The following is a 26,755-nucleotide window of genomic DNA, read 5'->3' as shown; positions in this document are numbered from 1 at the left end:
TCTCCGTGTAAATCATTCTGCCACGTGTCGAGAACCCACGACGTGTTCGCCTTGATTAACAAAAAGTAATCAAAATCATTAACCAATTAAACTGCTTCTGATCTACCGTGTTCCCTCCCTCCCTCCGCTGCGTTTTTCCTAATTGTTAATTCGTGTTCTTTGATCTGTTCCGAGAAACCGCTTCAAGGTCTCTCGAGGTCCGATTCGATCCATTTCCAAGGTTTGGCTTTCTCGAAACGGAGAAGCGGAAATGGAAGATCCTCTGATTGACAGAGAGAGTAGTGGAAGGCCTACGGATCGTCTTTTCCGCAGATCAGAAGCCATTACTCATGGTTCCACCTTCCAAAAGGCAGCCGCGCTCGTCGATCTGGTTTTCCTCGCTAAACCCTCTTTTTCTCAATTTTCCAGAATTCCTAAAAATGGCTTGATTTGTGAAAGTCTCGCTGTTACTTACTTGCCATGCTTCTTGAGGGGATTTCCTCTTGATGTGTTCCGCTGCCTGGGGAGATTCGCTGACCCTTTTTTAGGGTTTGACTTATCGGGGTCGAATCTTTCGCTTTTGGGTTGGTGAATGTTCGTATGGAGTTGGTGTATATGCTGGGTTTTATGCAGAACATGCTTGAAAGGGAAATGAATGGATATTTTGAAATGATTCCGTTTATGTTCAAGGCTTTCTTCATTGGAATCTTATCAGTGGGATCAACTTAAGTTCAGTTAAATCTGGTATATGAAGGAATTGTCTTCTTCCACTTTTGTTCCATCTGATTAATGAAAGCTTCTGTCTTTATTCTTTTCTGGACGTGAAGTCTCTCTGTCCAATGGGCTCTCGGAGGAGATGGAATCTCTTCAATTTTTTTTCCTGGTTCTACGTGAATTTTTCGATTTTATATTACTTGTTTTTCTTCCCGAAAGAGAGGGATTAGTTATGTTGCATCTGAAATGTGGCTCATAGGCCGAAGATGGTATTGGTCTTCCCGAGCAAATACTCGACCAGTCGAGCTTTGGGGAATCTGCAAAGTACTACTTCATCTTCACACGTCTGGACCTTATTTGGTCACTCAACTACTTTGCATTGATTTGCCTAAACTTCTTCGAGGTCAGGACTTATTATGCTATGTCTTTAGTGTTGATGTAACTTGTGTAAGCCAAAAGAAAATCGTGACTTTGAAGTATAACGGTGTATTGCCTCTTGCAGAGACCATTGTGGTGTGATAAGAAACCTACTCCTTCTTGCAATGACAGAGATTACTATTACCTGGGCCAGTTACCATACTTGACCAATGCAGAAGCTGTTGTCTACGAGGCAAGTAGTTCATTTAGGTCTTCATGCCTTTATCTGAGTTTATTACCTAAATGGGAACTCTTTCGATTTTCTGTTCGGTCTTAGTAATTTGTCCCTGAGCCTGACTGTAGTGTAAATGGACCTAAGAGATGTATGAGCCAAAAATATACCCTTGGAAGTTGAAATGCTGCAATTCCTTTTGTATTATAGGCTTAGCATACATAAAATATTTTTCATGTTTTTTTAAATTAATATTCACTACCGATACTTATGTGTTTTGACTGTGCTTATCTTATTTTAAGAACTTATAAGTTTTGATTGTCCAACTAGGTAATTACCCTTGCTATACTACTTGTACACACCTTCTTTCCGATCTCCTATGAAGGGTCCCAAATTTACTGGAAAAGTCGGTTGAACCTTATGAAGGTAATTCCCCACGAGTTCCTCCACATTTTTTTTTTACTTCCTAAATGGTTTTCTTTATCTTATGAGAACTTTTCATCTCCTGAATTCCAGGTGGCTTGTGCAGTAGTTTTATTTATCGATGTGCTGGTCGATCTTCTTTATCTTTCTCCAGTGGCTTTTGATTTTCTCCCTTTTAGAATTGCACCATATGTGAGAGTGCTAATATTCATCCTAAGCATAAGGTATCCGGAAATATCCCCTTCTTTCTATCAGCTACGGGTAAAGTAAATATATGTTTCATGTCTTTCTACAATTAATTATAGAGACAAAATTCCTACAAGCTGTCATTTTGCTCATACATGCATTATTACATCTGTTTGTGCAACCAATAAGTCATTTGAAGAAAGTTCTTGTTCATCCCAAAGTTCTTTAAAATTTCCTTCAGGGAACTGAGAGACTGCCTCGTCCTTTTGGCTGGAATGCTTGGCACATATTTGAATATTTTGGTCAGCCATCTTTTTAATCGAATGATTAACATATTTTTTTTTATGGACTCATGTCTATTATCTTTCTGTATTAAACTCATTGCTTTGATTATTTCGACCGCAGGCTTTGTGGCTGTTGTTCCTTCTCTTTGCCAGTTGGATTGCATATGTCATGTTCGAGGACACACAACAAGGCTTCACCTTGTTCACTTCTTATGGCACCACCCTTTATCAGATGTTTATTTTATTCACAACTTCCAACAATCCCGATGTCTGGATTCCTGCGTACAAGTAAGTATTAGATCATCTGGTTTAGATGAAAGACCATCATCTGTTTGCTTGTTGGAGCTTCTTACAGTAATCCTATTGGTACTGTTTCTGTCTTTCGAAGGTCTTCACGTTGGTCATCATTGTTCTTCGTTCTCTACGTGCTGATTGGTGTCTACTTTGTCACAAACTTGATCCTTGCTGTCGTATATGACAGTTTCAAAGAACAGGTACATTGTTCTTGTAATGATAAAGTTGCACGTTTGTGTATTGTTTATGTATAAATAAAAGCAGACTACTCAAACTTTATCATTTCTGTTCTTCTTTTGTAGCTCGCAAAACAAGTTTCTGGAATGGATCTTATGAAGAGAAGAATGCTGGAGAAAGCCTTTCGGCTTATAGATAACGATGTAAGTCCATCCATGCACCTGATAAATCCCCTATTAAAGGTTTGCAGGGAGCCATTGTGATAAGGGCGGTTGCTCTACTTCCTTAACCGCATTTGTGAGCTTGTATACTGTTTTCATTTGTTACTTGTTGCTCTAACAGAACACAGGAGCCATCAATAAGGAGAAATGTATTATGCTCTTTGAAGAATTGACTAACTACAGGTACTTAACTACACTTTGTCATATTGTTATTAATATGCTTATAGATTATCTTGAATTTATTTTCTCTCCCCTCTCTCTCTCTGCCATTTTTCTTTGCTGGATCAATATGTTTCCTTTTGTTTTATTTTCAGGACATTGCCGAAAATTTCTAAAGAAGAATTTGGATTGATATTTGATGAGCTTGACGACACTCGTGACTTCAAGGTATAACTTTTTAAGTCGGCAAAGGGATTCTTATGTGTTGCAGATAATTAGGGCTACCATAAAGATTACCATCCACCAAAACCTGTTCATCTCAATTTCTTTCTGCTTTTCTTTTTCACCTTAATGTGTAGATAAACAAGGATGAGTTCACCGACCTTTGCCACGCCATTGCTCTAAGGTTCCAAAAGGAGGAAGTAGTAAGTCTGCCTTTATTTATGTAATTATGTTTTGGTTCTTCATGATTCATTTATCACCACCATTTGTTTATATGTGGGGTCCTTTGTATTACCATTGCAGCCATCTCTTTTCGAAAACTTCCCGCAAATTTACCACTCGCTCTTCTCAAAACAACTGAGAGCCTTTGTTCGAGGCCCACGCTTTGGATACATTATATCTTTCATCCTCGTGTTGAATCTGATTGCCGTCATTGTGGAAACAACAGTATGTCCCTTGTCCCTGTAGAGTGTGTGTCCTCGACATGAAATTTCTTGTTTTTACATAATAACCCATGCTTGTTTTATGCAGCTCGATATCGAAGAAAGCTCTGCTCAGAAGACCTGGCAGGTTGTTGAATTTGTATTTGGTAAGAACTTGAACAACGATTCGTGAGACTATAATTCTCAGCTCTATGGACTATTTTCCGGCGTTTATTTCAATGTTTTTGTGTTACGCAGGTTGGATATATGTGCTGGAGATGGCTTTGAAGATCTATTCATATGGATTCGAGAATTATTGGAGGGATGGTCAAAATCGCTTTGATTTTCTGGTCACTTGGGTTATAGGTAAACTACGTGCTTGCAACCAATTCATCTCTTTTTTTCCTTTGGCACGTGATTGATGATGGTTATGGTATATAATTCATTATCTTTCCCTGCACAGTTATCGGAGAAACGCTTACCTTTGTAACCCCTGATGATAACACTTTTTTCTCAAATGGAGAATGGTGAGGAATATTTAGAGCACACCCGGTACAGAGGCCACCTTCTCATACATGTACATCTAATTCTACAAAATCTCTGACATTGGCAGGATCCGGTACCTTCTCCTTGCGAGAATGTTAAGACTGATAAGGCTTCTAATGCACGTCCAACGCTACCGAGCTTTTATCGCAACATTCATTACACTTGTTCCAAGTTTGATGCCATATCTAGGGACCATATTCTGCGTTCTGTGCGTCTACTGCTCTGTTGGTGTACAGGTAATCTGACTGCAGAGTTCTGATGAAAAAGTGTATATTTTCATGTGTCAAAAGACTTTGTTCTTTGTCCCATTTCTTTTCTTCTTTTGGCTTCTTATCTCCGTAATGACTTTAAATGCTACACATTCCAGTTATATTGGATTCTGGGAAATGGGTTCTTCTAATTGGTTTAGGCATCACTTTTGTATGATTTCCCTGTTTTGTTCTGATACTGACAAAAAGTGAAAACTCCTTTTGTTTGATGAGTTCACAGATCTTTGGTGGGATCGTGAACGTTGGGAACAAAAAAGTCGCAACAACTGATATGGCTGAGGATGAGTATCCTTTTTTTTGTGTTCGTTCCAACGGTTGTTATGGGGAATTTGAGTAAATCTGTTTTCTCTTGACGAGACTCAGCTATCTTTTGTTCAATTTCAATGACTATCCAAATGGGATGGTGACACTCTTTAATCTGCTAGTTATGGGGAACTGGCAAGTCTGGATGGAGGTATCTTCCCAACTTTATTACCGGACTTTATTTTTGTCTCTGTAACTTCAAATAGGAAGAATGCGCTCACTTATTAGGGTATTTTTCAGTGGATATGATGATATTTGAGCATCAATACCAGTTGAATCCTTAGTAAGATGCCATTAACCGTCCTTCTTTTTCATGGCTCTAATGCTATAAAAGCTTGTTTGGCTGTTAACCATCACTCCATTGTTGTTCTATCAGAGCTACAGAGAGTTGACTGGGACGTGGTGGACCATTACATATTTCATCAGTTTCTACGTCATCACCGTGCTACTTCTATTGAATTTGGTATATCTCGCCAACACTATTTTCCCATACATCAACCGACAGAGGATGCTGTTATTATATAATATATAATCTTCAGCTTCACAGATTATTTGAAAGCTTTAGTAACCCTTGCTCGTTGAACTCTTTAGGTGGTTGCTTTTGTATTGGAGGCATTCTTTGCTGAGCTCGATCTCGAGGAAGCAGAAAAATGTCGAGGGAATTCTGAGGTTGGTCTTACAAAAATGTCATCATGAGCCATGCTAGCATATGTATATATATACACACATGTCTATGATTTATGCAATGATTTGCATACATTTTCTTTAAATCCAGGAGCCTGAAGAAAGAGGGAACAGACGGCGTTCCTCAGGGTAACATAATCGATGACATGTTCTCATTTCTCAATTACATTTCTGATGACATTGGAGGGTATGGTTTTAACTCTTTCTCTGGGTGGGGATTATGACAGAACCAAGAGCCGGAGCCAGAGAGTGGATACGCTGCTTCATCACATGTTGGGTGAAGAACTGAACCAAACAGAGTGTTCCAATGCATAATCTCTTGGTCGCAGAGGCTGGCCGGGAGACGTCTTTTCAAGATTTTGTGAAATGTGGGAAGCGTTCTTGAAGCTATTCGGTGTGCGTGTGTTGTGATTTATGTATGCATCATCATATCATTTTAGCACACTTTACTGTAGTATTCTGTCAGGTGCATGAATTTTATCAGAGATTTCATGTACTTCCTCATTGTTGTCGCCTTAATGCAATCCCGACATCAACAGAGACCACGTGTTTGTCAGAGCGAGAGAGAGAGAGGGAAAGGGTCATCTCTAACAATATACAGTTGCATTTACAGGAACATGGTATGGTGGCGGTGGTTTCATGGAACATCAGTGGAAACAGAGAAGAAGAAGAAGAAAGATCAAGAGTTCATCCCAAAGAACAAAAAATCTACCCGACCCATCAAACACTGAGATCATATCGATTACTAAACCCCCCGAGAAAAAGGGTCCAAATCTTCTGAAATCAAAACCCTAACTCGAGTCAGTATCCCTTCTAATCAGTAAGAAATAGCTCAGGACAGCACAGAGGGCAGCGACAGCGTTACCTTCCTTCAACAGGACCTTAAACACATAACCCACGACTTCTCTGGTAATTTTCCGACCTTCCACGACCAAAACCCTCTTGGGTTTTCCGAAGAACGCCAAAAGAACCACCACCGATATCCAGATCACCATCACCGCCGGCACCGCCACCGCCGCCGCTGCCGCCATCGACATCGTCCCGAACACCGCACCCAACACCACCGACGCGTACACCGCCGGCAAATGCAAACGCCCCGCCGATGCAGACGCCGTTTCGGAGGTGTAGTGGTGGAGCTCGTACCAGTTGAGTACGGATTTCAATAGATTCCACGAAGACGACAAGAGAACGGCGTAGACGATGATAAAGAGACAGACCCATGTTCGTCTCTTGCTCATGATTCTCATGAAGATTAGGTACGATGCCGGAGGAGACGAAGCCGAGTTCGGTGTTCTTGGAGATTCTATCGGATCCGCCATCGGAGATCTTGATTTTTTTTTTGCCTGACAAATTTGGGTTTTTTTTTGGTCGAATGCCCAGGGGAATGAAGAAGAAAGACGTGGAATCGAAGTTCTTTCAGATTTGGGGGAAGAAATAGCAGTTCTCTACGAACGACATTCGCACATTGAAGCGCGTGTTGTGCACTCTCAGTCTCGTTCATCGGATTGGTTTGTGTGGATCACACGCGCTTAATTGTCGCGTCCACACTTTAATTTCTTTTACTTCTTTTCCATTGGATGACGGCGACAAACACGAGAATTGGAAACGAGTGAAAATATATACACAATGGAAAATAACAAAGTTTACATTCAAAACACGATCGAAAAAGGACATTAAACAAATAAAACCTTACCCCTCCACTGCATCCCGATACTGCGATACATGATTAGATAACTTCATATTTCCTAAACCATGTGCGCATATATATATATATATATATATATATATATATCCCTATCCCTCTCCGTTCCATCACGGTTGATCATCGTCGACAATCATCACCATCACTTGCTCTGAACTGTTCGACGTAAGCCCATTTCACCTGTTTGAATCTCTCTTGAATCAGTCAAAGAATTTCCACCCAAGTTTTGATTTTTCCATTGCCGTGAAGCAGTGGAACTTTTGCCTACGGGGTTTCCATCAGAACGGATGGACTTTGCTCAGAATTTGTCCAAACGATTACAAAATGTACGGATCTGGAAGGCAGTCATGGAATATGCTGCAAGGCAAAGATCCGATGGATAATGGATTGAGATTCATACATATATTTATATAGTCGTGTAAATCGCTGAGATACCTATATATGAACAATCATTGCATCAGGAACAAAAGAGATGTGTAATCGTTTGTTGGAGAATCAGAGTACAAAATCTTTCTCACACACAGCAACCATTGTTTACTGTGTCAGAAGGTGTCCTAAGATTTTCTGATTTCTCATCATAATTTCTCCAACAACACGAAAGACATGGGGAATCGGAAACAACGTAGGGAGAGATGAGATTGATTCTGATCATCTGCTTCTCTCTTCACATCCTACTCCAATTCACGACGAAAAACGTTGGGAAACACAAAACAATCAGATACAGAGAGGTCGGAGACAGAAGATGGGCTTGTTCAGAACGATGAGACCTGGAGACGGAGATACATACACCAAGAAGCTATATTATATATAAAGTAGAAGATATCGACAAGAAACCCTAATCTCTCGACTCATACATGATGCACTCCAAATCAAATGTAGGGCACACGTTGCTGCCTCCAAGTGTAAAACACGACCCGTCCCAATATCTCCAAGGCCTAATACTGTTGGGCCTGTATAAGCCCAAGTTTTTTCTAGATTTAATTTTTGGCTTACCTTCATCAACAGCCGTCTTAGCTCAGCGGTAGAGCGCGTGGCTTTTAACCACGTGGTCGTGGGTTCGATCCCCACAGACGGCGTTGCCTTTTTATAAACGAATCCATTTTCACCACGTGGCATCAATTTGTGAAGCGCATGGTCACCGCCTTTTATCACTGCCGGTCACGGTATCACCCATCATCAAAGCAATGGCCTTTTTTTTTTCTCGTTTTCTGTGAAATTAAGTTTCCGAGAGAATTTTCAAATCTTTGAATTCGCGACCTCAATCTCCCAGAGAAAAGTACGTCTTTGATACCCGACCACGAGATCAGTTCCGATGTCTTTATTGCACTCCTTCAAAGAGACGATAAAGCCCTGTAGCAATCTATCCTTGTCGACCCTAGAACCTGCCCCGCCTATAAACCCTAGAAAACCTCCCAAATCATCTCTCTCGCAGCAGCTTCTTCGTCTCGAAGATTCTTACTTCGCTTCCAAGCAGGAATTTAGAACCCAGAGCGCCCCGATCGAAGGTTTTGATCGTGGCAAGGACGATCACGATGGAAAGATCAAGGAAGACGAAGAAATTGAAGAACCAAAAATCGGAGATGAGGTTGTCGGGTTCGGGAGACCCGGGTCGGGCCGGTTACAGTTTGACTATACGGGTCCCTATGAGCCACTCGTGCTGTCACCAACCGGAGAAATCCCGGTCTTGCAGGTTATTTTCGTTCTTATAAAAGATTCTATTTTCTGCCGAAATTCTTGATTTTTTTTTTATTCCCTGATACATGCTTTAGTGACGCAATGGCTTTAGCTTAGATACATTTTCATGGAGCGATCAAAGTTTCTTTCCGATTACGTATGTACTCGATGTCGCTAAGGAGTTATTCGCGTTCTCGGCCTAATGGCTCCAAGCGCAATAGATTCGAATTGTTTATGAAAATGTGTGGGCGGTTTTGCTTTGTCGATGAAGGTATGAACCTGTCTTCTTATTTGCTTTGTGGTATGATTGTGTTGCCGCAGGTTCCGGCATCCATAAACTGTAGACTGCTCGAGCATCAACGGGAGGGAGTAAAGTTTCTGTACAATCTGTACAAAAACAACCATGGCGGAATTCTTGGTGATGATATGTGAGTCTGGAGTTCTTTTCTTCTTTTTTTTTACAATGTGGAGATGCATCTAGACTATGATTATATATGGAGCAAAAAATGTGCTTTTGGGTGTTAACCATGTCCTTGACTGCTTTGTATCTACTTGTATATCAATCTTTTTCCCGGGTAAATCATTCTAGTGTTTGATTGTATTCCTTCTTTTGCCAAGCCAATGTGTCTGCTTTGAATGTCATAGCTGCTGTTGCCATTTGAGTTGTCTTACTCGTCAACCGATTTAATACTCAGGGGACTGGGCAAGACCATTCAGACTATCGCATTTCTTGCTGCAGTGTACGGAAAAGACAGTGATGGCAACGATTCCTCTTTGTTAAAGGCTGGAAAGGGTCCAGTCCTTGTCATCTGCCCATCTTCTGTGATCCACAACTGGGAAAGCGAGTTTTCCCGATGGGCGAGTTTCAGTGTTTCCGTGTACCATGGTCCAAGCCGCGATTTGATCCTGGAGAAACTCAATGCCCAAGTTGTTGAGGTACTCGTGACCAGTTTCGATACATTCAGAATCCAAGGTCTCATTTTGTCTAGTGTAAATTGGGAAATAGTGATTGTTGACGAGGCACACCGGCTAAAGAATGAAAAATCAAAACTTTATGAAGCATGTCTAGAGATCAAGACACGGAAAAGGATTGGCCTTACAGGAACCGTGATGCAGAACAAGATTGCGGAGCTATTCAATCTGTTCGACTGGGTAGCACCTGGATCGCTTGGGACACGGGAACATTTCCGAGAATTCTATGATGACCCACTGAAGCATGGGCAGAGAGCGACTGCTCCAGAACGGTTCATCCAGATTGCAGATAAGAGGAAACAACATCTGGTTAATGTTCTGAGAAAGTATATGTTGAGGCGGACGAAAGAGGAAACAATTGGGCATCTGATGATGGGGAAGGAAGATAATGTCGTCTTCTGTGAGATGAGCACATTGCAGAAGCGGGTGTATCAAAGAATGTTGCAACTTCCAGAAATCCAGTGCCTTGTAAATAAAGATGCACCATGCACTTGTGGGAGCCCGCTTAAGCAATCAGAGTGTTGCAGAAGGGTTGTTCGTGATGGAATTATCTGGAAGTACCTTCACAGAGACAACCTCGATGGCTGTGATTCTTGCCCCTTCTGCTTGGTCCTTCCATGCCTTGTGAAACTCCAACAGGTATGTTACCTTTCTGCAAGGTGAGTCGCCTTGTTTTATATTCTGCGATGACTTTTTGTTCCAACAAGTTGTCACAAAGTTAACCCCTTTAGAGTACACGTTTGCCTTGTTTGGTTATGCTATTGGTAACATTTTGCGATATGTAACAGATAAGCAATCATTTGGAACTCATCAAATCGAACCCAAAAGACGAGCGAGACAAACAGCAGAGGGACTCAGAGTTTGCATCTGCGGTGTTTGGACCAGATATTGATCTAATGGGAGGTATTGCCCCAAGTGAGAGCTTCATGGATCTCAGTGATGTTAAACATTGTGGGAAAATGAGAGCCTTGGAGAAGTTGATGGCTTCTTGGATTTCAAAGGGTGATAAGATACTTCTCTTCAGTTACTCCGTCAGGTAATGTGAATTATCTCCCAGATGATAGACCAGCAGTAACTCAAATCAGTTAACTTTGGTTTATGATGTTATTTGAGTTTGGACAAAAGGGATGAAAAATTTGCCATTATAGGATGTTGGACATACTCGAGAAGTTTCTCGTAAGGAAAGGTTACTGCTTTTTAAGACTTGATGGTTCTACCCCCACTAATCTGCGTCAATCTCTTGTGGACGACTTCAACTCGAGCCCTAGCAAATCGGTTGGTCTCTGAACTGAAACCCTAGTTGGATCAGAATTTTATTTTCCTTCTCACTCATTTCTGATGCCTAACCAGATTTTCTTCGGTGTCAGGTTTTTCTCATATCGACTCGGGCTGGGGGGCTAGGACTAAATCTTGTGAGTGCGAACCGTGTGGTAATATTTGACCCGAACTGGAATCCAGCGCACGATTTGCAAGCGCAGGATAGGTCGTTTAGGTTTGGACAGAAACGTCATGTGGTGGTTTTCCGTCTCTTGGCTGCTGGTTCCCTCGAGGAACTGGTTTATACACGGCAAGTGTACAAGCAACAGCTTTCCAACATTGCTGTTGCAGGGAAAATGGAGCGACGGTACTTTGAAGGTGTCCAGGTACACACACACGCACACACATATATATATATATCATCATCAGTCTGTTTTGGTAGTTTGAAGTGTTTAGAATGCTGCCATTGATGAATACCTCAGAATGTATAATCTTAATCGATTTAGTAGCACTCTTTTAGGTTCCCAAAAGAACATTATTATGTCTCTTTTTTGTGGCTGAAATGATACATTCTTGTCATCAGGATTGTAAAGAATTTCAAGGGGAGCTATTCGGAATCTCTAATCTCTTCCGCGACCTGTCTGATAAACTCTTCACCAGCGAAATTGTCAAGCTACATAAGGAGGACCATAGCATTGACCAAGTCAACCAGGGGAAGAATACACCAGTGCTCAAGACCGATGGTTTAAAAGAAGAAGAAGAAACAAACGCGGTATCATCATCTAAGCTCGAACCCGAGAAACCTATGCTCAGAGATTTGGGTAAAGATTTTCAGTCTCTATGCCTCTGCTCTTTTTGCTGTCGTTATTATCCTGATGGTGTAACGTTTTGCTTCTCTCTCTCTCTCCCTCTCTCTCTGTGTAGGCATTGTGTATGCACATCGAAATGAAGATATCGTCAATGGCAGACAACAAACTCAGAGGACGGATGAAGATGGCGAAACGCAGACGGATGACGCAAACTTTTTGAAGAAGGGGAAGAGAAAGATTCGCGAAGAGGACGACAAAGCTACAAATGTGGGTGGGAAAAGGGAGAAGTACAAGATGGTAGCTGAGTTCAGAGGCATGGAGATAGTGGAGTTCAGCCGATGGGTGTTGTCTGCAACCCCCTCTGAGAGACACAAACTCCTCCGAGACTTCAGGAAGTGGAGTTGTTCTTTGCGACGTTGATGGATAAAATCTATGTCAACCCACAATGATGTTTGGTCTTCTGGGTGTTAGTTTTTGGTAAATGTAGATATATATTTTTTTTAACCAACAGTGAATATTGTTAGGCCTAGAAGTCAGGTTAGGTCTTGTCTAGTCATAATGTGTTCTATTTGTACATAATTCCATTCATTTTGTTATGTAAATTGATCTCTCCCTTACATTTTGTTCATGTTCGTGACATTAACCGCATAGAATAAAATTAAAGAGCGTTAATTAATTAGATATTCAGCAAAGGAAAATGAAAATGGGTAACGATAAATCATATATAAGGCCCAAAAGCGTGGACAAAGCCTATGAAAGGAAAAGCCCATTATAATTATGTGGCCCAATCAGCCGAAAAGGAGAAAATGGGAGCATCACATACATGCCCAGGCGCAGGAGAAGCGCGTCACTCAAACGCGCCCGTTTTTCCCGGACTATAGTCCCGGGAAATCGGTAGAATCCGGATTTTTCGAGCACACGGGCGCGTGAGAAAGCTTCTTTCCATGTATGTATGAAAATTGTTCTCTTTACCCTTTCTCTTTAATTATTCAAAATTAATGAGACAAAATAATGTCCATTATTCATAACTAATTTTTTTAAACAAATTTTAGTTGTCAATGAAAACTTATTTGAAAACGTTAATTTAAAAAAAAAAAAAATTAAGGAATCTTTTCTAGTATTTTTAAACCTTCAACAATATCTATTAATCTGTAAGCACAATGATTAATTTTAATGGCCATTAAAAAAATTAAACACAAATAACAACTAATAGAATAATAATATATAGAACGGATCTTTCTGTTTTTTCAACAGGAATCCATCAAGTTCTACTGTCATTTTCAAATCTATCAAGAGTGTGTGTGTGTGTATATATATATAGTCTCTACCGTTTATTTTGTTTTGTAAAATAATATCTAATTAATTCCAGCATTCTGGTATGTAGTTAATTAGATTTACTACAAAAAATGGTTGTCTTACATTTTGTTCACTAACATGTCTTCCGATTTTTCTTTATTATTATTTTTTTATCGTAGATTTAGAATAAATGTTAAATGGCGTTTAATAAATAGTAAATAGATACGCAAGTGAAAAAAATCGGAGACTGGTACAATATATACCACATCTAATGCCGAAAACGCAGACAGCCCATAAATGAAAAGCCCATAAAGGAGGAGCCCGTGATTGTATGGCCCAATCAGCAAAAAAAGGGGGAGCCCGTGTGCTTGGAAACGGGATCGCCCACACATATGCCCACGTGCAGGGAAAGCGCGTCATCCAAGCACACGGGCGCGTGATGAAGCGCCTCCTTCCCTTAATTAATTTTTAAGCACAATAACCTTAATAAAAATTACTAAAAATTTATTCATAATAGTTAAGCCAAAAAATTATTTTTAATTATATTTTTAGAAACATTAATTAAGTTTTCAAAGAAAACTTGGTAGAAAAGTTAAATTAAAAAGATTGAAGGAATATTTTGTATCTTTTTGTTGGAAACCTTTAACAAAACCTAGTAATTTTCAAGTACAATAACCTTAATAAAAATTACTAAAATAATTAAACACGACGAAGACAACTAAAATATATATATATAAAAAATGATAGAGAAGATTTTACTAAATTTCCATCAGAAATCCACAAAACTCTACTGTGATTTTGAAATCCACCAAGTATATAATATATATACCGCACCAAGTTTAAGAGATTCACGTAGTTGTTTAAGTTCGTAAACCCTAATATCATTTACTGTCTTGAAATGTATATACTAATCACTAATGTCCACGCCCGTAACTAAATCCTTGTAGGCGTCACGAAGTAGTAATATTCTAACATAATGGCAAATTCAACAGTATAACCAAACCGCATATGTTGTATTCACCATCCGCTTTCTCTTTCTTTCCTCCCGGTCCAGTTGCAAGAGTAGTAAACAAGGTACAACATTAGACAATTTACCTTCTCCCCGCCTTGAATCTTGAGACAGGCTTTGACGGTTGTGAACCCGTCGACTGTTAGGTAAAGCAGAACCCGCGATAAGAACATAACATGTTCCCGCATTAATGGTTTTTTTTTGGTGCAAATGGATGTGTGTTGGCTCAAGTACCTGAATTCGGTTGTCTGTCTCTGTGGCGTGCTCTACTATCGATCCTGTGAAAGCCTGAGCAAGTTGAATCAGAGATCAGCAATCACAAACAATCATGGAGATATTTCACCTACCATATGTCTGTAGATGATTGAGCTGGAAAATGAAATGAAAAAATGTACCTTGAGATAATCGAAGTCAGGCTTTGGTTTCTGAACAAGCGACTGCATGAAAAGATGGCATATGTACATTTGTGAGAAGGGTGCAACAGTTATTACCAATTGAGAAAATAAATGTTTGCCAACGGCTGTGTATCGTAGTAGAAGATTAAAACCGAATTCAAACATGAGTTCCAATCATGGCATATAATGCAAGTCGCAATTACCTCGATCCTCTGTGGACATACAACACTGGTTCCAGTGTTTCCTCTGGAAACTGTACTTGTCATCAGAGCGTTTGCAGATGCCCCTGCATTTTGCGGTTCAAATCCACCGCTTGATTTATCTTCTGGTAAATAGGTAAACAGACAAAAGTTGGCAAAGAATACTTTCCAGGGAGATTGTGCATTATTAAGTATACGCAATCAATGATAAGGCCAACTGACTGATGTTCGAAATGCCTTAGATAAGGTTGGAACATGATGTTGGGCTAACCTTTGGGTAAATACTCTGCCGATAGTCCTGTACACTGCCATTTGAAATCACAAGCAATATCTGAGAAAAAGCTGTGAAAGAACTAATGAGAGAGATAATAATATATCACATGGATGGTTTCTCTTACATTAAAAAGGCCATCCAAATGCTTTTGACGTTGTTGTTTCTCTGCTAACATTCCAGTAGTTGCGTCTTCACCTCTTGGCCCAATACCAAATGATCCCAATGCCTGAGTTAAAGTAAATCAATATGAAGCCTATTAACCATACACATAGTTCCAGTCCAGATTTTAAAGCTGTCTGAAAGTACCTCAGAATATCTCGGTTCCTGATTGGGAAAGCTATGATCTGAACTCTTCTTAGGAACAAATATAGTTCTTTCTCGTTCCTCAACATCGTGACCACTCTGCCCAGCACATTGTGCGTCTGATTCCTCATATTCAACCCTGCTGTGGTCTATTTCACCTATAAATTCTTCCTCAATATTATTCTCACTGTACTCCGCACTTTCTGTGTCAGAATCCTGTTCTTCATCTCTATCATCCTTGGTTACGCCCTTCATTTCTTCCATTTCAAGTTCATCTAACCTGGCGAGGATTCGCTCATATTCATCATCTTCATCTTTAGCGTTTTCTCTTTCAGGAAGTCCTGGAAGTTGTTCTTTTTCTGATTGAACCACAGTTCCAGAAGAACCTACCTCCACATACTCTTCTCTTATCTCAACAATACCTGCCTACAACAATTTTAACAAACACAAGTGTGTTAATTCAGATGAATAAAATTGTAAAATGCTAGGCATACTGACTAAATAGTAGTCGCTCTTGTAGCATGAGAGCTGTATAACATAATACCGCCGCTTCTGATGCAGTTCTTGTGAAAAATGAAGCCTCTGTTCGAAGATCTTCAATCTCGGCTTTAAGCGAGTTAAGTTGGGAATTCAGAGTCTTTTCTCTTCTCTTCAAGACATCGACAGTTTGTTTTGATGTTCTCTCAGCGTAGTAATTCTCGCCCAACAACAACTGGGTTCAAGGGACACAAATCAAAGCCTTCAGATAAGTTTAAAGCACCCTGCAATTTACATTTTACCTCAATACGCTAATGGTAAATCCTAAGTCCAGAAACGCATAGCAAAGATCACCAAAGACAATCATTGTGAAAGAATATAAACCTATTGCAAATATTCGTGCTTCTCTGGAGAAATTGACGCAAATATTTAGCTAGTAAAAGCAATAACAATGAACTCTAATTCATAACAAGCTGAGAAAGCGAAGGAAATCTACTTCTTTCTTCCTACAAGAACGGATTTCATCTAAGAATTCCCGGAAACCCAGACACAAATAAAAATATACAAATTATCATGAATCCTAACTTCGAAAAAAGAACGAATTCAAAGAACCAGCTACGAGCCGAACCTAGAGAAACATTGATTCCCCCTTAGAATCTAAAGATGAAAAATCATACAAAGGGCCTACCAGGAACTCGTTGGTGTGAATCAATCGGCCTGGAAAAAACGCCAGTTTACCGAACGGAACCTATGAACAAGAAAAAAAAACAACCACACAAAAACATCAGACAATTTGAACCAAAACGAAGAAAGAACAGAACATATTGCGCATTGATACATGATAACTCACCATTACATCGTGATAGAGCTGATCGGGAAGCTTCTTGACGAGATTGATGAGATTGGCGTTATCGGCGACAAACTGATCGAGCCGATTCATCTCGTTCTGCTTCTCTCCAATTTTCTCCTCCACTCGCTTCGCCGCCTTCCTCGCTTCCGCCTCCGGAAACATCGACGCCAACGGCGTCACCGTCCCCTTCGCCGGCGCTTCCATTTTCCCGGCGAGGGTTTTAGCGTAGGGCCCGCAAGAGCGCAAAACAAGAGGAAAGAAGACTACGAAGCGAAATAACGAAAGACTAGTGACTAATGAGTGAACGATTGGGCCTTAACGAGCCGACCCGTTGGGCCCAATTTAATGAAATTCGGGTGCGAGAAACGGGTCGGGTTGGATCACATGATGACATCATCGCCGCATGCGAATAAGCAAGCTGACGTGGTAATGGGCCGAGCCAACATGTGCAGCGTTTAATCATTGATGTGTGATCTCATCTTAATCAAGGATTAATTATTCACAAACCCTGTAATTAAGAACCTCCATTATCATAAAACGACCCCTCATTTATATGATCTTTACATAATTGAGTCACTTGTCCCAAAATAATTTTTATTTTTGTCTCTCTTTTTTTTTTACATTGTTTATAAACTATAACAAACATTAAAGTTTTGTAGATATTTTTATGATTTTTTTGTACATTATCGATAGGAAAACACCACGCAAATAGTTTTCAAATTCAGATATTCTCTACTTTTTTTAGGTTAGATTTTTATTACCATTTTTTAAATGTCTGACTTTAATAGAGAATCTAGCCATATTTTTATATATAAAAAATAGAGAATCTAGCCATTTGGAATTTTTATAATATTTTCCATATACCATGGAAAACAATATAAATTGGGTCAACAATTAAATAACAGGAGTGCTGCTTAGTAAATACAAACTTTAGGAGTTAGGGTTTCTTTAAAAAAAAACTAATTAATTTCAGAATGATATTATTGATTAATATATATATATATATATAATAGAGAAAGTAAAAAACGACCCAAATTATGTCTCTCCTGTTCGTCGTCGGATTTTCACTCTCATTATTTACTTCTCTCTCTGTGTCTCTATTGGCATCGAGGCGGAAAAACGCAGCAGAAACAAGAGGGGAAAAGCGTCGCACAGAGACGGGGAGAGAAAGGGAGAAGCTTTATCTTTGTTCTTCGAAGCATAGAGAGCCCGTGGAAGATCATTGTGTCAACAATGCCTGCGAAGAAGAACTCCTCTCCGGCGGGGATCCTCCATGACGGTGAGGAAAACGACCGATGTCGGCGAAGTCCCGGCGGTCTTTTCGAGCCAGATGCTGAAGAGGGTCCCGAAGCGAGAGTTGAGAAACGAAGAGGACAAGATGAAGACGGGGAAGAAGGAGACGAGGAGGAAGGTGGAGATGAGGAGGTCAAAGGCGAAGCGGATGAAGAAGTGAAACGCGGAGAAGGAGAAGAAGAAGAAGGAGAGGAAAATGAGTCCAATGAAGATGAGGAGGAAGAGGAAGGAGGTAATGGGTGCTTTGTTTATGCACGTAGATACGTATGTACTATCCATAATTGCGTATGATTGTACGTGAGAATGTTCGTGTGATCGATTTCTCGATTTGCTGTATTTCTCTCAGAATCTAAGGAAAGAAGTCAATCTTCAACCTCCGGAGACCAGTCAGAGTACTCTTCTCTTCCCTCTCTGTCTATGGTTTTTCTCGTTTCTCCGGATGGGGTTTTGCTACAACGGGTCCCTCTTCTTTTTGTACTTCCAGTACCAAATTCAGACACTTTGTTTCTTGGTTTGACTGTTCTATTGACGGGTCGGAACTGGAATAGGTGTTCGCTGCTTTTTTGGTGGCTCATGAATTTGTATTCCTTCCTCGATCTGATGCATCGTTTCACTTGCATGCTGCAATTCCTGTGATGCTTTCTGCTGGAAATCCCAAATATTCAGCTCGTTCTGCAGAAAAAGAAAACTGAAGTTCGGTGTTTGACCTGTTTTAAGATTGCGACATTGTATTAGATTGATCCATATACTTTGACGTCCGATGTTCAGAATGCCTCGGCGATGTTTTTGGGTGTTGAATCAGATTAGCATCAAAGGGGCTGGTTAAAACGTTTCCTATCTTTGAATGTGGCAGATCTACAGTGACAGCAGATCCTGTGTATGTAATTATGTCTTGATTTCTCATGCAGATACATGGATGTTGACCTGGCAGATGTCCGGAAGGATGTGCAATGTCCAATATGTTTAGGTATTTACACCACTCTGAATCTTTCTTCTCCAAGGCATATTCTTCAGTTCTGTTGTCCTGGCGATGCGCCTTTTGCCAAAGACAGCAAACTCTACTAAATAAGTTTCGAGAAGATCTCTGGATATTAGATTAGGCTTACAGCTACTATCCATTGCCCTTTCCAAGTGGCATGAAGTTCTTCAGTAATAGACCTGTGGTAGATGCTGGTCTAGCTTCTCGTTTTGTTTTGGTGCCTATATCCTTGTTGTGTTGAAGGCTTTTCTAGAATTTTTTCCATTACCTATTCAAACTTGCCGGTAGTTGTAAGCAACAGGATTGGGAGACATGTTTGTAATAGGTCTGTTGTACTGCATTTTTTCGTATTTCATAGCGCAGTATGCTGAATTTGGTTACATCACTTCCGTGGCTGCTTTTCCAGGAATTATAAGGAAAACACGGACAGTGATGGAATGCCTACACCGATTCTGCCGGGAGTGTATCGATAAGTCAATGCGATTGGGGTATGCCTTTACATTATTGGGTCTAATCTGCATTTGTGGTGATTCCTTTTTTTTTTTTTTTTTGGCTTCCATTACATGCTTGTTATCTCCTCATCCTTGGGAGACAGATGCGTTCACTCCTGTGAAAGCTCAGTTTGGGATTAATATTAAAAGCTATGGCTGTGATTGCAGGAACAATGAATGTCCTGCTTGCAGGAAACATTGTGCAAGCCGGCGTTCTTTAAGAGACGATCCAAAATTTGATGCCCTTATTGCGGCTTTATTCACAAATGTTGATCAATATGAGGAGGAGGTAAACTGATGGCCTTATGTTTAGTTCCTCTGTTGTCTCTTACTCTAAGAAGGGTTCTTTCTGAGGGACCATCGCTATTGCATGTTTTTCATTTATTGTAGGAGTTGGCTTTTCATGAAGAGGAGAAGGTTCGCAATAAGCAGGTCAGAATCCTAATGCATGTATTCACTGATGCATTCCTGAATCTAATGAAAGAGGAAACGCTGATTCATATCAAATTTGATGCATTCACAAATACTGGGCCATCTATGTCACATGTTTTATTTGTCTTCTTCCTTTTTTCTATGGATACGAGGGTATTTTGTTTTGAATGTTCTTTTTTTGCATCTTTTTTGGATGTTGGTTAGATCCAAGCATCTATAGCTCAAATATCTCAACGGCAATCTGATGCCCTTGTGAAAAGACGATCTTTCGGTAAAGAGGCAGCGATATTGTCAAGGCCACAACGTAGTGGTAGTGGTTCTAGAAGGAGAAGAAACTGCAGAAACATAGATCATCACATTACAGAAGCCCATGACAATGATGACGACGACGACAATAATAATGCCAGAGGCAAAGATTCGTCATCAGATGAGCGTAGTGCAGAAATCAGGCATAGAAAACGAAGAAAACGCTCGGAAAATCGTCCAACCCACCCTTCTACATCTGGAGCAAACAACAACAGTAGTAACTGCACTGATAATGACATGGAAGCTGCTTTCAAGGACAACAACAACAACAACAAAGGAACTTCTCCTGGCCTTGTCTGGAACCCTGAGATATTTGCATGGGGTAGGGGCGGTGCAAGGAGTAGTACCAGGCATGGTAATGGCCAGGGGGGCGGTAATAAGAGCGTGAGAAATGCTCGTTTGAATAGACTCGTGGAATATCTCCGGAGCTTAGAGGGAAGTAGCGTTGAGGTATGTATGTAAGCCTTTCTTGATTCATGGTTGCAGATTACATGACTATATATTTATGTTTGTAGCATTATTCTATCTGCAGTTAGATATTCATCTCAAGCTTGTCCCTTTGGATACAAGATGTACACCAACCTGGCGCCAGCCATACCTCTGCTGCCGACCCACTTTGATGGTGAAGCAGCTCCGCGAAGTGAGTTCTTGATCCTTTGCTTTGTTCTGAACATACTTTTTCTTACACGGGTGGAAAAGAAAAACCTTTTTTTTTTCATGGGCTCAAGACCACATATATTACACATGAATAAATATTTAGAATCGAAACATGACAGCCGAACAAAAAATATTAGAATTTACTCAAATAGCAAAAGAGGGGCAACATGCAAATCAGTAAAAACCATTGAATCTAAAATCCAAACAGAAAAACAAAAAGGGATAAAAGCCTTATGTATTTCAATGACATAGATTAGATATATTCTGAACCTTTGTATTCTTTGTGTGGCCCCCAACAGTTTGTAGCACTCCAGACACACCTGAAGGCTGAAGAAATCGAATTGTTGGTAGCAGCAGCTAATGGAGGGGGTAAGGCGATGCAATGTCTGGAAGACGATGAAACGACTCTGGCAAGACTTGAAGTGGATCATGTTCCCATCTCTTCTGAAGCACATTTGGTTAGTATCTCTCTATCAATAAACATTCATTTTGTTTAACTCCTCTTGTTATGTTCCCCCCTCTGAATGTTTGTTTGCTTCCTTTGTTTGGTTCCTTCAGGTTTTAGCTTACAGGCAGAAGCGGTCTGGATAAAGGTGGAGGAGCGCCTTTGCGCATTATGCAGATCGAGTTGGGTTTTTAGGTCAAATGTTTCAAGAGTGTTGGGGTTATTTATTATTAACACTCTCCAAATTTCATTCTTCTCGTTTCTTACAGACATTTCGTTGCTTCGCTCTTGGCAATGGATGCAAATTTTATGAGAAAAAGTGGCAATTGGTGGGAAGTCTTTCAGATTTTAATCTTACATCTTTGTTTTTTCAAGTCCTAAGACAGAAATGAGGATACACATGGGGGAAAAAAATTTACTAGCTATATATAACTACAGAGAACCAGGGATCAGAGGTTCAAGTGTTCTTGAACAAGTTAAAATCGGATATGTTCTGTGTTTCTCTTCTACCTCATATGGGCGGCAGCAGCAGTGGTGGCTGGACAAGTCATCATCATCTTTCTCCTCTCTGTTCTTTTGATCACTCTGAGCTTAGGTGACTTTGGTTTTGTGATCTCTTTGTTCGACCTAGTGAAAAGCATGAGGACAATAATATTGAATCATCTTTTATTTATCATCTTTTTACAATGTAGAATCGTTTATGATCTTACTTTTGTGGAAGGAAGGGATTGCTGAAGTTAGGCACTGGTCTTGCCTGAGGAACCAATGTTCTTCTGAGTTGCTTCAATGCTTTCTCTTCTTCCACCTGAGAAAGGTACAGAACTGATTCATATGTATCCAGGAAATAGACAGACATTGTTCGTTTGTTCACGCCATTTTCTGGGTGTTCACTTTTCTCTATGATCTCGAGGGATTTTTTGCAATTAATAAGAATTGGAACCTAACACTATCCCCCATGGGCTTGCGAAAGTGATATTCTTGGTTTACCTTCTGTGCGGCGTCGCTTTCTTCACGGTATCTCTTGTACATCTTTTCTTTCTCTCTGACCTGGGTTTGGATGAGACTGGTATGTCAGTTGCAAAAACAGAAGAAAACGAGGATTTTTTTTTAGGGAATTTTATTTGTTTGCAGATTTGGTAAGAAACTTGCTTTTTGATCAAACTCTGCCCTCTCGCCGGCACGATGCTCTACATGAAGGTTGAACTCCTGAATCTCTGTGAGAGGCTTTCTCACTTTCCCTGGGACCGGAATTGGGTCCCTGCATGAAATGAAACCAACCATTTGTAAGTTATTTTTGTACATGTAAACAGTTTCTTCTGACAAAATCGAAAGCAGCATATGCATGACTTACTCTTTTAGTACTGGCTGTGCTTTGAAGACCCTCTTCCGGGCCTCTTCCCTCTCCATCCTCATCCTCTCTTCCATTTCTCTTTGCATTTCCTCTTCATGCCTCACTAGACTCTCTAATTGGAACGGTTCTGGTTTTGTGCAATGCCTAGGTTCCGGTTTTGGTGGCATCTGATTTGAAATGTGGAGAACTGTTAGGAGTCCCATACTCACAACTGAAACCAAATCACGCAAGAAGCGAGCGATAGAAGCCCTTTCATTCATGTCTCCCATGTCAAAAACATCCAGACTCTGTTCTCACCAAAAATCACCACAAGAACAAGCTCCACTCCGGAAATGGTGGAACCTCATTTTGTCCCTCACTGTAATTTCCCTCCCTGTAACCTCTGATGCCAAACGCATAAACAAGTGACAATCTTCACATATCCTCAGGTTCTTCATGATCCTTATTGATGAATCACCGCCAGTTGTCTGCAATGAGAACGCCAAAGCCATCTTCTCGCTGTGCATTTCGAGTATACGCATCTTTTCGTCATCGTTCACATCATACGGTTGTAGGGATATGGGTTCGCTTTCGGAACCCTTGCCCTCTCTTCCTCAATCTGCTTCTGAATTATTTCAGTCACAAACTTCTTCTCTTTTTCAGCACCTCGTTCCTGGATAAACCAAGCCAACAAACAACAAATCACACTCAACATAAATTTACAATCCAACCAGTTCCAAACTCACGGAAAGGAGGTTGTCTGTTGCAAACGTACTTCTGTTCGGAGATGGAATGGGTTTGGAGCGGTGTTTCTTGGTAAATGATTTTCATGGCATGGTTCAGAGTTCAATGAGAGCTGACAAAAAAAATGCTAGGTTAGACACTGAAATGCCAAGGAGCATAACCTCATTAAAGACTTGCATATCTGATTGTCAGTCACCTTATCAAATAAGTCTACAACTGAATTGGCCCGGGAAATCCTCTCGTCTGTTGCAAAATGGAACTCCTGAGGTATAGTTATATGCTTCTTAGTGTTGCAAAAGATGCCCATCTCTCCTTTACTTTCAAATATCTGAAGCAAAAGGGGTAATACCGAATTAGATCCAGAGACAAATCACAACTGTAGAACAGGAATGGGTGAGAGAACTATACATCTTCAATGATATTTACCTTTTTGTTCAGTGGTCTTGCCTTAAATTTCGGCGCCTTTTCGAGTTCCTCTTGCTCTAGTTCTGTGGAACTTTTGACTGTAGTAGGACGAGCCCTCAGCATCGTTTGGAGTGCAGGGCTTTTTGGCTCGGTGAGGTGAGGTCTCCAGTCATTATGCTGCCTAGACACCTCTGTTGAGGCTATAGAAGATGTTTCTACATGCTGGTTAGCCCTCGCCATTGTCTCCAGATGAAATTCCTGAGGCAGTAAAGAGATAATACGCTTAAGAGTCAACAGCAATCTCATTCAGCAATTAGCTTTGAACCAGTGTTTTATTCGCTTCCAGAGTAAGAGATCTCGCGCTCCATGACGATGATATTATTCTGCCTAAAGTTGGGTTACCTGAAATTCCGGAGGATGTGGTGTACTTTTTTGTGGTGCAGACAAAGTTGGAGCAGCCAAAATCTGTACCAAAGGAGAGGGCAATGTTTGTTGGTTCTGTATATACTATGGCTGGAAACAGAGAGAAGACTGCGCATTACCTTCTTATTCACAGGCCGGGCTTTAAATTTCGGAATTTTTGACATAATCTCTTCCTCAATCTCTGCGCTACTCTTAACTCTAATGGGACGAACCCGCTGAGACGTCTCGAACTCTGGCTCCTTCGGCCTTGTCAGTGTCAGCCTAGGTTGGTTCTGGGCAAGGAAAGTGGCACCGTCCTGAAATTTATTAGGAGTAGTTCCGAAAAGGAGAAAAAAGGAAGAAAAGGAAATATAGGGAATCCAAGACTCGAGCAATGAGCAGCTGAAGATGGAGATAAGTGTATTACCTGTGATAGCAAATTTTTGGTATGAGGAAGAGACAAGTCTCGGGTACTTGATTGGAACTTTTTCATCAATTCCGCAGTTGAAACGAAGGGTGTGATTTGTTCACGGATATAGACCTTAAAAGTGAAAGCAGCGGCTGAGATGCTGAATCATTACAGTTTCTCAAATTCATGTATCTGTGAAACGCAACTCAACTCACCTTCCTATTCTCCTTCTGGGTTTGCTTGACGGCTGAAGGGCACAAGTTTGTGCTAGAATTGACAAGACCTTGTTTTGTCTTGTGGGGAAGAGCCGTTGGTCTTGGATTTAGAATCTAGTGAAATCAATGTTGAAAAGGAACAAGTTTTCAGTTACACAGTGAGATGATGGCACTTGCTGATATTGAAGCAAATTGTGAGTTTTAGCTCACCTGTCTGGATCTTCCACCTTCAAGCTTCTGCCTTTTGATGGCTTGGTTTTCCTGAGCCAAATTGTGAGTTCCGGTAATGTTTTTTACATTTGCTTCCCTGCAGTGAACAATCAACACAATGAGCATGAAACCAAATTCTGATGTCACAATGGTAATTCCAAGTGAAATCAACCTCTTAACACTTGTCTGATTAATCCCTTTTGCTTGAGACAACTGTGACTGTTTTTTGCTCTTCAGCGCAGACGGATTCCTCAGCATACTAGCTATCTTCCTAGCTGTCTCGCGATTCTTGGAGTCCATCACTTTCCGTCCTTTACACGCAAGCAATGGTACTTTAGGGGTGCAAGCTTCGGTATCAACAGGAGGAATGTTCTCCTTGTTTTCTGTCTGTTCAGTCACCACATCCTTGAGTTTACTGACAATAACCAAAAAAGAAAATAGTATCAGAATCGCTGAACAGTAATAGTATCATCTGCTGATGAACAATAACATACCTTTCATCTTCTCGAACATCTGCAGAATTTTCTGTTCTTCTTTCCTCTCCATCTGCGGTGTTGTGAGACATTTCGTTTGTAGTTAGTGTATGTACTTCGATAGCCTTTCCTGATACTTCCTTCGTCTCGGAGAAAGGAGGTTTCGATCCCGAAGAAATATTTGTAGCATCAGGTTTAGCCTACAAAATGACCATGACAATTAAAAGCTAATTGAGACTCAGTTTCTTGCTTATGAACCAGAAATTTCTGGGATAATGGAAACTACCTTATCCATTTTTTCTGCTTCTTCATTAAAATTGCACATGCTCTCAACCTTGAATGATCTCCTCGCTTTGATTCTGGGAACAGAAGCTGTGCAAAGGGGGAAAATCAATTTCTCAATAATAATAAAAAAAAAAACTGAAGCGGAGTTGTGAACAACTGGAAATCAACTTGATTATGTAGAATCATGTTCGAACGAAATGCATTTCGCAACAATCCGTTTACTTTTCCAGTCCAAACTATCACCGGAACCGAAATTCCTTCTGTTGGAGAGTAAAGTCAAATACAAATTCTATTTCCAATGCACTGTCAGCTGAATCTCAGCGAACCAAAGGACTTATTCCCTAATTCTGCCGCTCATGCAACCGATATCCGCAAACCCTAACCCTAATTTTCCTCTTTCTAATCGAAATCCACAAAATCGGAAACCAAATCTTGCCGTACCAGAGATCCGAACATGGACGGCAAATCATTTCAGCAATTCAGAAATGAACATCCTAATTAAAACAGTTAAAGGCCAAATCTAAGCAAATGGAGGAAGAGACATACGCGACGGTCCGTAACACAACGCGGAATCGAACCAGAGCTCCGCTCCACGAGACTCCTCCTCCGTCTCCCCGTTCACAAAATCAAACCACCTCGGCGCCGAGAATTCGTACTTCTCGTCGACAACGGCACCACCGCTCGGATCCTCCACCGAAGCCGCAGATTCCATATCAAGAAATCGAACAACAAATCACCAACAGAGAGGTAGAGAGAAGACGACGAAGGGGAGAAACTGAAAAGTTCCAATGGGATTAGGGTTCTTCTTAGTTCGTGCAGAGAGAAAAAGTGAATGTGATCTGGTGATGGTGGTAACGAGGGAGAATAAGAGGGGGAAGGGGAAGGTTATTAACGCAACGGATATTTCCCAACGGTCGAAAATTTTGAATACGGAGGAATACGCAGTAGCCTCAAACGGCCATTTCTTTATCTGGGTTGCCCTCTTCCCT

At 40.7% G+C, this 26,755-nt stretch overlaps 6 protein-coding genes and 1 non-coding gene across 11 annotated transcripts; 4 read left to right on the top strand and 3 right to left on the bottom strand.

Moving 5' to 3' along the window:
• Positions 1 to 112: 112 nt before the first annotated feature.
• Positions 113 to 6,008, top strand: LOC104801172 (two pore calcium channel protein 1). Of its 2 annotated transcripts, none has more exons than XM_010524305.1 (23): positions 113 to 370; positions 953 to 1,096; positions 1,196 to 1,303; positions 1,613 to 1,708; positions 1,799 to 1,929; positions 2,133 to 2,193; positions 2,297 to 2,463; positions 2,564 to 2,669; positions 2,772 to 2,849; positions 2,989 to 3,085; positions 3,145 to 3,254; positions 3,386 to 3,451; positions 3,552 to 3,695; positions 3,780 to 3,837; positions 3,929 to 4,036; positions 4,134 to 4,197; positions 4,284 to 4,452; positions 4,706 to 4,770; positions 4,849 to 4,939; positions 5,165 to 5,251; positions 5,380 to 5,457; positions 5,564 to 5,601; positions 5,700 to 6,008. In XM_010524305.1, exons 1-23 carry the CDS (start codon positions 251 to 253, stop codon positions 5,785 to 5,787), a joined length of 2,274 nt encoding a protein of 757 aa, XP_010522607.1. In that variant the 5' UTR covers positions 113 to 250; the 3' UTR covers positions 5,788 to 6,008. The 2 variants fall into 2 exon arrangements, with proteins under 2 accessions (XP_010522607.1, XP_010522608.1); XM_010524306.1 differs by having other exon boundaries at positions 114 to 370; positions 2,989 to 3,050; positions 3,182 to 3,254.
• A 50-nt stretch (positions 6,009 to 6,058) lies between these two features.
• LOC104801171 lies at positions 6,059 to 7,248 on the bottom strand. Its single transcript, XM_010524303.1, has one exon. The coding sequence runs from the start codon at positions 6,789 to 6,791 to the stop codon at positions 6,264 to 6,266; it is 528 nt and encodes a 175-aa protein (XP_010522605.1). The 5' UTR covers positions 6,792 to 7,248; the 3' UTR covers positions 6,059 to 6,263.
• Positions 7,249 to 8,178: 930 nt separating this feature from the next.
• Positions 8,179 to 8,250, top strand: TRNAK-UUU. The gene has a single exon. It is a non-coding gene; the product is annotated as a tRNA-Lys (tRNA).
• A 119-nt stretch (positions 8,251 to 8,369) lies between these two features.
• Positions 8,370 to 12,505, top strand: LOC104801170 (switch 2). 2 transcript variants are annotated; one of them, XM_010524301.1, is made up of 8 exons: positions 8,370 to 8,864; positions 9,170 to 9,276; positions 9,544 to 10,459; positions 10,609 to 10,856; positions 10,969 to 11,095; positions 11,188 to 11,463; positions 11,661 to 11,898; positions 12,002 to 12,505. In XM_010524301.1, exons 1-8 carry the CDS (start codon positions 8,487 to 8,489, stop codon positions 12,304 to 12,306), a joined length of 2,595 nt encoding a protein of 864 aa, XP_010522603.1. In that variant the 5' UTR covers positions 8,370 to 8,486; the 3' UTR covers positions 12,307 to 12,505. The 2 variants fall into 2 exon arrangements, with proteins under 2 accessions (XP_010522603.1, XP_010522604.1); XM_010524302.1 differs by lacking the exon at positions 8,370 to 8,864 and having other exon boundaries at positions 9,172 to 9,276; positions 9,588 to 10,459.
• Positions 12,506 to 14,038: 1,533 nt separating this feature from the next.
• LOC104801168 (RNA polymerase II subunit 5-mediating protein homolog) lies at positions 14,039 to 16,936 on the bottom strand. 3 transcript variants are annotated; one of them, XM_010524298.1, is made up of 10 exons: positions 16,691 to 16,936; positions 16,529 to 16,588; positions 15,908 to 16,075; positions 15,367 to 15,789; positions 15,185 to 15,286; positions 15,058 to 15,091; positions 14,790 to 14,911; positions 14,587 to 14,628; positions 14,426 to 14,479; positions 14,039 to 14,330 (listed from the first exon to the last, which is right to left on the bottom strand). In XM_010524298.1, exons 1-10 carry the CDS (start codon positions 16,892 to 16,894, stop codon positions 14,274 to 14,276), a joined length of 1,266 nt encoding a protein of 421 aa, XP_010522600.1. In that variant the 5' UTR covers positions 16,895 to 16,936; the 3' UTR covers positions 14,039 to 14,273. The 3 variants fall into 3 exon arrangements, with proteins under 3 accessions (XP_010522600.1, XP_010522601.1, XP_010522602.1); XM_010524299.1 differs by having other exon boundaries at positions 14,790 to 14,908; XM_010524300.1 differs by having other exon boundaries at positions 14,790 to 14,872.
• Positions 16,937 to 17,744: 808 nt separating this feature from the next.
• Positions 17,745 to 21,645, top strand: LOC104801164 (putative E3 ubiquitin-protein ligase RING1a). The gene is made up of 10 exons (XM_010524294.1): positions 17,745 to 18,215; positions 18,330 to 18,375; positions 18,892 to 18,950; positions 19,369 to 19,450; positions 19,622 to 19,742; positions 19,844 to 19,885; positions 20,090 to 20,641; positions 20,724 to 20,831; positions 21,148 to 21,306; positions 21,407 to 21,645. The coding sequence occupies exons 1-10, from the start codon at positions 17,924 to 17,926 to the stop codon at positions 21,437 to 21,439; spliced, it is 1,494 nt and encodes a 497-aa protein (XP_010522596.1). The 5' UTR covers positions 17,745 to 17,923; the 3' UTR covers positions 21,440 to 21,645.
• A 50-nt stretch (positions 21,646 to 21,695) lies between these two features.
• On the bottom strand, positions 21,696 to 26,666 carry LOC104801165 (protein TPX2). The gene is made up of 18 exons (XM_010524295.2): positions 26,313 to 26,666; positions 25,768 to 25,853; positions 25,503 to 25,681; positions 25,181 to 25,423; positions 25,009 to 25,105; positions 24,799 to 24,912; positions 24,602 to 24,715; positions 24,315 to 24,491; positions 24,175 to 24,237; positions 23,794 to 24,030; positions 23,564 to 23,695; positions 23,399 to 23,479; positions 23,184 to 23,296; positions 22,645 to 22,848; positions 22,443 to 22,551; positions 22,281 to 22,340; positions 22,004 to 22,098; positions 21,696 to 21,920 (listed from the first exon to the last, which is right to left on the bottom strand). The coding sequence occupies exons 1-18, from the start codon at positions 26,476 to 26,478 to the stop codon at positions 21,800 to 21,802; spliced, it is 2,391 nt and encodes a 796-aa protein (XP_010522597.1). The 5' UTR covers positions 26,479 to 26,666; the 3' UTR covers positions 21,696 to 21,799.
• Between the last annotated feature and the right edge of the window lie 89 nt (positions 26,667 to 26,755).

Source organism: Tarenaya hassleriana, unplaced genomic scaffold (assembly GCF_000463585.1).
Source record: "Tarenaya hassleriana unplaced genomic scaffold, ASM46358v1 Cleome7, whole genome shotgun sequence".
Taxonomy (NCBI): domain Eukaryota; kingdom Viridiplantae; phylum Streptophyta; class Magnoliopsida; order Brassicales; family Cleomaceae; genus Tarenaya; species Tarenaya hassleriana.
The sequence above is the reverse complement of the archived record's forward strand: the minus strand, read 5'-3'. Positions and strand labels throughout refer to the sequence as shown.

Excerpts from the sequence above, each read along its gene's own strand:
- LOC104801171 (XM_010524303.1), bottom strand. The coding sequence starts at position 6,791 with ATGGCGGATCCGATAGAATCTCCAAGAACACCGAACTCGGCTTCGTCT.
- LOC104801170 (XM_010524301.1), top strand. The coding sequence starts at position 8,487 with ATGTCTTTATTGCACTCCTTCAAAGAGACGATAAAGCCCTGTAGCAAT. Across the intron at positions 8,865-9,169 it reads GAGAAATCCCGGTCTTGCAG|GTTCCGGCATCCATAAACTG; the intron begins GTTATTTTCGTT and ends GTGTTGCCGCAG. Across the intron at positions 9,277-9,543 it reads GGAATTCTTGGTGATGATAT|GGGACTGGGCAAGACCATTC; the intron begins GTGAGTCTGGAG and ends TTTAATACTCAG.
- LOC104801164 (XM_010524294.1), top strand. The coding sequence starts at position 17,924 with ATGCCTGCGAAGAAGAACTCCTCTCCGGCGGGGATCCTCCATGACGGT. Across the intron at positions 18,216-18,329 it reads TGAGGAGGAAGAGGAAGGAG|AATCTAAGGAAAGAAGTCAA; the intron begins GTAATGGGTGCT and ends TATTTCTCTCAG. Across the intron at positions 20,832-21,147 it reads TGGTGAAGCAGCTCCGCGAA|TTTGTAGCACTCCAGACACA; the intron begins GTGAGTTCTTGA and ends GGCCCCCAACAG.
- LOC104801172 (XM_010524305.1), top strand. The coding sequence starts at position 251 with ATGGAAGATCCTCTGATTGACAGAGAGAGTAGTGGAAGGCCTACGGAT. Across the intron at positions 3,838-3,928 it reads GGTTGTTGAATTTGTATTTG|GTTGGATATATGTGCTGGAG; the intron begins GTAAGAACTTGA and ends TGTGTTACGCAG. Across the intron at positions 4,940-5,164 it reads ACTGGCAAGTCTGGATGGAG|AGCTACAGAGAGTTGACTGG; the intron begins GTATCTTCCCAA and ends TTGTTCTATCAG.
- LOC104801165 (XM_010524295.2), bottom strand. The coding sequence starts at position 26,478 with ATGGAATCTGCGGCTTCGGTGGAGGATCCGAGCGGTGGTGCCGTTGTC. Across the intron at positions 25,424-25,502 it reads GATGTTCGAGAAGATGAAAG|TAAACTCAAGGATGTGGTGA; the intron begins GTATGTTATTGT and ends GGTTATTGTCAG. Across the intron at positions 25,106-25,180 it reads AATCAGACAAGTGTTAAGAG|GGAAGCAAATGTAAAAAACA; the intron begins GTTGATTTCACT and ends TGTTCACTGCAG.
- LOC104801168 (XM_010524298.1), bottom strand. The coding sequence starts at position 16,894 with ATGGAAGCGCCGGCGAAGGGGACGGTGACGCCGTTGGCGTCGATGTTT. Across the intron at positions 16,076-16,528 it reads TTCACACCAACGAGTTCCTG|TTGTTGTTGGGCGAGAATTA; the intron begins GTAGGCCCTTTG and ends CCTTGAACCCAG. Across the intron at positions 14,629-14,789 it reads TATGTCCACAGAGGATCGAG|TCGCTTGTTCAGAAACCAAA; the intron begins GTAATTGCGACT and ends CTTTTCATGCAG.